Source organism: Ailuropoda melanoleuca, chromosome 2 (genome assembly GCF_002007445.2).
Source record: "Ailuropoda melanoleuca isolate Jingjing chromosome 2, ASM200744v2, whole genome shotgun sequence".
In the NCBI taxonomy this organism is placed as follows: domain Eukaryota; kingdom Metazoa; phylum Chordata; class Mammalia; order Carnivora; family Ursidae; genus Ailuropoda; species Ailuropoda melanoleuca.
In genome coordinates this window covers 55,292,554-55,300,633 of record NC_048219.1, presented here as the reverse complement: position 1 = coordinate 55,300,633, position 8,080 = coordinate 55,292,554, and the positions used below count along the sequence as shown (strand labels likewise).

Genomic DNA, 8,080 nt, shown 5'->3' with positions numbered 1-8,080 from the left:
AGCAAAAAGGTAGGAGGAATCCCTAACATTATGGAGGGCCATGCCATCTCTGGTCCCCCTGGACGTTTTACATGAAGACACCATTCTGTCTTGTTTACATTACCTGGCAGGGTGGGGGTGAAGGCAGGGAGGCAGTTTTAGATTACAGCCAAACCTTTCCCAGAGTCATACAGAAAGTCTCAGGTGGATGTGCAGAAGCGGAGCTAGGACATTCTCACGCTATCCCTTTGAGGCAGAGAGGGGTCACACATCATCACTGTTTCACTGGTGGGAAAGTCTTTCAGAGGGCTGAGTTCAGTTCTTCATCCCATCTTCGTCCTATTGTATCCTGTGTCCCTTCTTTCCTGCCTGCATCTTCAGCAGGTGCACCTCTCACTTTTTATCACTACCCCTCCCCACAGTACTTAACTATATGCTGCCTTTTAATTTTGCATGTTTTGTAGACGGCGAGAACGTGGGGATGGAAAATATCTCTTTTGTAACCCCTTCTCCCACTTATCATGCAAAACAAAGCATTACTTAAATTTCAGACACTCCATACACTCCATAATTGAATTAATTTGGAATGCATTTTTCAACCCCACTCATTACACCACTTCCTGTCTCTTTTTCACTCTCATCTTCAGATTTTCTGTTCTTTAGAGAAATGATCTTCACAGGAGACTGAATTATAACACTCTCTAAAATAGCAGCTCTTAACTTGAGGAAGGGGAAGACAGAAGAACTTTGGGGAGTCCATCAACTCTGCAAAGTTTTAGATGTGGGAATACGAGATTTTGCTTGGAGGGAAAGTACATAGCTTTCATCAAAATTTCCAGAAAATCATGACTCCCACCCACTAGCCTACAGAAAGAAAAAAAAAAAAAGAAGAAGAGGAAGAGGAAGGAGAAGAAGAAAGAAGAAGAAGAATAAGAAGAAGAATTATTCTTTGGCTAAAATGACACCTAAACATGGTTTTTGGATGGGGGCAAGAGAAGGAACAAGGCCTATTTGGACAATGCAGTTTATAAAGAAACCCACAAATAGATCAAAATGTTTTATATTTCTAAAGGTTTTGTTTGTTTGTTTGCTTTTTTTTTAGGCTTTTCTTTTTCTTTTTTTTTTTTTTTTTAAAGATTTTATTTATTTATTGGACAGAGATAGAGACAGCCAGCGAGAGAGGGAACACAAGCAGGGGGAGTGGGAGAGGAAGAAGCAGGCTCATAGTGGAGGAGCCTGATGTGGGGCTCGATCCCATAACGCCGGGATCACGCCCTGAGCCGAAGGCAGACGCTTAACCGCTGTGCCACCCAGGCGCCCCTAGGCTTAACTTTCTTTCCACAGTGTTGAGGAGTGACCTCAATCCTTAATCCCAACTGAAGAGGCAACCAAACAGAAAAGATCAAACATACACTGGCAATAAACTGAAGCAATGCTTTATTGCGACCACAAAGCACCAATTCAACAAGGCATTGACAGACAGAGATTTGAACAAATGTCTCTTTGAACAGAGATGTAGCAAGCTCACTTTTTTCAAGTTCTTAAAAACAAGTACTCAAACCAAGAATCAAACAAAGTATCAGAGCAATTAAAAAAATATTACACCATCATGAAGGAATATATATAAAAATATTCTGTACTAGTAACAAGGCTTTTTGATCTGTAACTCTTGGCAAATTCCTTCAGAAACAAATCAGTATAAATACAAACCATAAAGTGAAAAAATGCTTTCTTCTTCGGAGACAAAAAGCCAATTGGAAAGTAAACCTATGCAGAAAATACCATTACCCCCTGTGAAAGAAGCTGAATGTGGATGGAGATCCCCAAGACACACCAGAGTTTCTCTTTTCAGAGGTTGTGCTCCTGTCGGGGCCTTGACACACGTTCCTCTCAAACATCGCAGTATTTCCCAGTGAAACCTTAATAAGGTCAAGTGGAGGACCCTCTATAAAGGAGGGTGTCGGCAATTCCATCCAAATAACACAAACTCTAAGGAGCAGAGGGATTCAAGGGAGACAGCAATCTCTCTCTCTTTTCTCCCCTTCCCCAAGCTTTCTTGTCTTTAATCTCCCTACATCTGTAAGCAGAGGGTCATTCCATTCCACCCTTTTTCAAGGATTTTGGGAAAGCAATCTGAAGAAAACCCCTTTGGTGGGGAGGGGTGTCCAACTATGTCAAAGATTACTCTGTTTGACAAGCTCCACCAGGAAAACCATGCTGTCCACAAGTCATCCTTGCTCCTCCTGGCTGAGTTCAGGTCAGCCGATGGATTGCCTAGTCTATCCCATAGGATAACGTTTCATTTGACTGAAATTCTTTACATATACACATGTATGTATTCTGTTTACAAAGTTTCATCACATGAAACTAAATTATGTCATCATGTATTTTTTGAGGTCTAAGACCCCAATTTGACTGTACTATGAAGAGTTGTTCTTTAGATGCTTTGTCTGCAGAGGTTTTACATGGTATTCGTAGATTTTCAGGGCAGGCCCCAGTTTTAACTGAAGTCCCGTCAACACGTCATTTCTTGTCATCAATAGCAGGGATTTTCCATCAATTTCCTATAATGGAAGCCAAGGGTAAGACCAACATTAAGTCCAAAAGTGCAAGGATAATGAAGAACAAAAGAAGTTCAAAGGAAAATACATATTGATTGTCCTCAAGCTAAAAACATTACTTTTTTACTTGGGTTAAATGGAAAAAATAGACTCCTCTATTTTTATGTTCCATCTTCCACTTTTATTTTTGGATTAAATACAACCCATAGCTGATCCCATTTTCAAGATCACATCCCTAAAGTCGCATCTTAAGAATATGACAGGCAGGCTTGGCACATACACCTGTAAGGATCAGAGGTATTGTTTCTGAAAGAAATAATGACACTTTCCATTTATAAAATGTATTGAAGTTTATGCAAAATTTCTGTGTACTTAATTCCTAAAACAACTCTATAAATTAGGACAGGTAGGGATTATCAGCTTAATTTTACAGGCAAACCAAGGACCAAGGCGAGAAGTTAATATGCCTAAGATTAAGAAGTTAGGCAAGGGAAACAGGATTTGAATCATCTGCCTACAGCCAAAGCTGATGTTCTTTCCATAAGACCCTTCTGTTTCTCCTGACACTTGGAAGTAAATATGTGTGGTATAGGTGAACAAATGGGGTCACAGAATCCTAGGTTTTCTGGAATCTTGTCAATCACAACAATGGGCAGTGGAAAAAAGATTCACTCTCTGTGAACTTCTTTCCTGTCCTTTAAAAGAATCATCCTGTATCAACCCAAAAATCAACCTCTCATGTTGAGGGTCCCACCATACTTCCTCTCAGTGGATCCTCAAGATTCCAAATAAGGTAGTGAGGTGCAGGGCTCTGCCCCTCCTCTCTCAGAGTCTGCTTTCCACCCCATTCACGTACCCAACCAGAGTGCCCTGGAGACCACAAAACTTTGGGGGTGAAATATAAACAGGCTTTCCATGAAAGGGAGTGGATCCCAAATACAGAAAGTAGTTTGGAACTTCTGGAAAGGAATCACTGAGAAGGATGCTGAATACCACCTTCTTTTTGTTATTCTTTATTGTGGGGACAAATGAGCTGGCTTTTAGGGGGCCTGGGCTCAAGAGATGGACCAGCTCTGCATTTTCAGTAAGCCTCGACATGTCTGTACAGACATATGTACAGACATATGTATCCATCTCCCCCACTGGTGGACAGACAAAGGGATGGGGGTGTAACTGCAACTACACAAAACTGACTCTTTCCTACACTGACCCCAACAAGGCCATTCCTCCAAACTCCCCTGTGTTTTGCCAGGCTCTAAAGAAAATGGGCTTCGTATGTCTCAGTGTGTGGAGAAAAAGCACTGGGCTAGCGGGCTGAAGAAACACCCACTTTGTGACCTTAGGTAAATCCCTTCCTCCTCTGTCTCCTCGGTTGGTAATGTGGGGATTGGGGGGTTTCTGACAGGATTCCATGAGAGATTATTTTTGCAAATGCTTCCTGAGGTATGAATTCTACAATCACTTGTCATTGTTCCTCAACAGGCCCATGGTCCTCACGTCATTTGTCAACCACCTACCATGAACCAGAGCAGAAGGACAAGGAATTACTTCTAACTGCTCTATGGTGCTTCTGAACTCTGGAAACCTTTATTTTGCTGACAACTAGAAAAAAAAAAAGTCTCACATTAATTTGTGAGAGACAACGATTCAAAAACATGGCGTATAAAAAAGCAGTTAGTTGACAGGGCAAAAGTGGAAAATTATTTCAGGACATAGGATTTGACTTTCCAACCCTAAAATATTTTCTTCTCCTTTCACGGCTAGTAAGCCCAAAGACTGCCCGTCAGTAAAACCTGTAAGGATGAGAACTGGCAGAGGAGCTTATGACATGCGGAAACCACGGTAGCAGTTCTGAAGGCACTATGAGGTCACAGGAATCTGAATCATAGGTCCCTTCAAAGCTCACCGCCTAGCTTAGATTAACTGAGCTGAAGATGGACTCACTTGGGACGCTTTAGAAAACGGCAGAGCCCTTCCTGCTCTCCATCTTTCCTTTGTTGTTGTTTGCTCATACTTAACTTCCTACATATTTTAAAAGGGCATGAGGAAGAGATGACCCTGCTTTCCTTTCTACACTACAAGAAAACTTCCTTGACTAACTGAAAGTGATTTTTTTTTTTTATCTTTGCTGGCAAAAAAGTCCTTCTACAACTCAGCATTTCTGTCAAAAGCCAAGTATGTCTGTGAAAAATGCTGAAATTTGGATTTTATTTAAGACAAAATGGAAAATCAAGTTTCACGCTCCAATTTGATTTTCCTTTTGTTCAGTAGCCACACTGCAGTTCACCTCACACTAGGGTTGGTAAAAGAAAGCTCCATCTGGAAATCCTCATTTTAAAAATTGGAAATGAATATAACTCATACATACAACAAAACTTTCCTTTTTGGTCATGATTATAGCAGCTCAGATGAATGGCAGTGGAACACAACATGATGGAAATGTGAGCTTCCAGGTCAAGCAAACTGCAGTCTGAACCCTGTCTCCACAATTTATTGTGTGACCCTGCGTAAAGGACCAGACTTTCCTGAGCCTCGGTTTCCTCACTTGCAAAATGAAAATAAACCCCTGAAGGATTCTAGAGATTAGACATGATTCATTCACGTAAGGCACCTAGCACAGTGCCTGACAGACAGGAGGTTCTCAATGACTACTAAGCGGCAAGAACAGGATATGTTCCAATTCCAAATCCATCTACTGCTTCCTTTCTGGAAGTGTGCTCCCTGCCTGAATGCTACCCTTTGCCAGAGGGATGTAGGCGTATTCCTGTTCAAGTTCAGAAGACTCAGTGAGATTAAAAAAGCTCAAAGACTACATCAAAAATTTGTCTCATAAAAATTGCAAACACAGAAAAGTTCCTTGATTAAGGAAGCGAATCATTTGTTACATAACTTCTATAAAAGACTGAGATGCAAATGAAATCCAAATTTTGCCAGTCAGCATGGTGTACTAGAATGAGCATGAGATTGGAAACTGGAAGACAGAGTTTCTGATGCAGACTCCATCAGTAATTTTCCACAAGCAACCACTCCTTTGTACCCCAGTCTGTTTATTAGGATAAATGAAGGGATTGGTGGGTGACCAAATCCAATTAAATAGATATTAAAAAATCCCATGATTTTGCATGTACATCATGATTAAAGCCAAAACAAAAAGATAGTTCACACCTTGGGATCCTGTTCACATCCCTGTGTTAAGGGATAATCATTTGTCAGTTTCAGTGAAACTTTGTACGTGGCTTCTGTCTTCATGTAAGAGTAACCAAGTACCTGTTGGACAACAATATTGATGCAAAAAAATCTTTGCCTACTTAATAAGTTCCAGCAAGTACTCATGCATGGAAGTAAGGTTTAGAGATGATAGGTGTAAATTTCCAATGAGGGCAAGACCCAAGATGTAAAAATAAATGAGAGGGATCCTTAGATGTTATAGCTCAGTAGATAAGCATGTGTCTTATAGTAAGACATTATTTTATTGCTTATTAGGTGGGGCTTGGGCAAGATACTTAATCTCCCTAAGCCTCATTTCCTTATCTATATGAGAGAGGAAAAGTAGCTACTGTATTTCACTGCTGAAAGGATTACTGAGATAACACATTTGAAGTAGAATGCCTGATACCTATCAAGGACTCAATAAATGCTATCTATTAAAAAATGTATTTAAAAAATCTTAACCCATTTACTTTTCACCCTTTCTCTCTGCAAACGCTAATCTACACCTTGGTAGCTCTTTCAATCAAGCCTAATTGTGATATGGCCCGTTGGAAATGTATGGGAAGAAAATGAGGGGGGAAGAGAGAAGAGAAAGAGGTTAGGAAGAGGAAAAGAGTGGCCGTCAAGAAAGAGGAAACTGGTTAAAAGCAGGGAAGGACAGGGAAAAAGTCAAAGAGAAGTCAATGGGCTTTCTGATGGTAGGTTCCTACAACTAACCCAGGAGGCCATATTTGTGGTGGTGGTCTCTACTGTCCCAAACACGGTGCAGAGGAAAAGAAGGCTCAGTTAGAATCAGAAGATGAGGTGGAAGCCAAACTCTGCTGCTTCTTAGTTTCTTGTGTATCATCTGGTCCATTATTTCTTTCCTCTGTGAAAGGAGAGGTTTGAACTAAGCTGACTTCTGTCCATTCTAGTTCAACACACTCTCAGATTCCAATTTCATCTTTTATAAGCATGAGATTCACCAGCCTTACAGGAAAGTCTCCCTGTGAAAGAACAAAGCACAGACTCCTTACCGATGACGTGGAGGAATTTGACGAAATAGGCTGTCTTTTTCCACTTCAGTCTTCCCTCTCACATTTTCTAGAACTTTCTTTGTAACAACTCTCTTGCCATTCACTATCTGGCTACAAGTGGTGACCAGTCTGAAGTTTCCCATTCCACTGCTTACAAAGGGTACAAATGTCCCAGAGGAAGGGGGACTTGCTCTGGAGCCCAAGGATACAAATGTGGAAAATCCTGTGTCCAATATGGGGATCACATCGAAGAAGGAGGAGCGAAATCTTGTGGCCTTTCCCACACGATCAGTGGAAAAATAATCTCCTGAGAAGAGGTCTTTGTCTTCAAAGACATTTTGTGAGCCACAGTGTGGCCTCTCAAACCGTCGTTCCTCTTTCAAGCAGTTTTTGTCTCTGTAGCCACCTGTATTTTCAATTTTGATGTAGTTCTCTTTGGACTTGTCATAGTTGTTGCATTTCTCAGCATCAGACAAGGCCTCATAGGCTTCTTTTACTTGTTTGAATTTCTCCTCAGCTGCCTCCCTGTTTTCTGGGTTCTTGTCTGGATGTACCTGAAGAGCTAACTGGTGATAAGCCTTCTTAATATCAGAGGGGGACGCGTTTTGAGGCACCCCTAGTACTTTATAGTAATTCACCATGTTTCTTTAAAGGACCTTTCCTTACCAAGACACAGAGTTTGTTTTCAGAAGAACTTCCATATAATTTTGGAAAGTAAGATGGTAAGCTACTACACCAGGACCCTTTGAATCTTCTCACATAGTTGTTGGAACAAACTCTTTTCTGGTGAGGAAATTCCTCTTTGATGTCCTCTACAATTCCCACCCCTCCACCCTACCCCCCACAGCTCATATGGGGGGAGTGACTATGAGCTCAACATTATCAGCTAATGACTCTCAGCTGATGCTGTGCTCGCCTTGCATTCCTATTGGTGGAAAATCTGAGGTGGACAATATACATATTAGGAAAACTTCACCTAGTTAAAAAAACCAACAGTGAGCAGCTTGTTTACAGAAAAAAAACATCTATGTGGCTCAAAAAGAAGTCTTTACCTCATTTGTTAAAGTGACAGTCAGAAGCAAAATGGGTCTTGCCTTAAATCCGATACAAAATCCATTTTGGTTCATTGTGAGGGCTAATGCCTTCAGTGACTTAATGTGTATCTCCCTGTTATTTAATATTTGCTGCTGGCACAAAGTGGGTGATAAAGGGGCTCTATTACTAAAAAAGTCTTGTACACATTTCTGATGAAGGAAAAAGAATGAAACTCACTTCATCAAATGAGGAAACTGGGTTACAGAGATGTCTGCCTAG

General features: G+C 40.9%; 1 protein-coding gene across 4 annotated transcripts in view; it reads right to left on the bottom strand.

Annotated features, from left to right (window-relative positions):
* Positions 1–1,399: 1,399 nt before the first annotated feature.
* Positions 1,400–8,080, bottom strand: part of SAMD13 (sterile alpha motif domain containing 13) — a 39,587-nt gene continuing 32,906 nt past the window's right edge. For all 4 annotated transcript variants that reach the window (XM_034653781.1, XM_034653782.1, XM_034653783.1 and 1 more), the window contains exon 4: positions 1,400–2,543. In XM_034653781.1, coding sequence (XP_034509672.1) covers positions 2,400–2,543 — 144 coding nt within the window. In that variant the 3' untranslated portion in view covers positions 1,400–2,399. The remainder of the gene's footprint in view (positions 2,544–8,080) is intronic.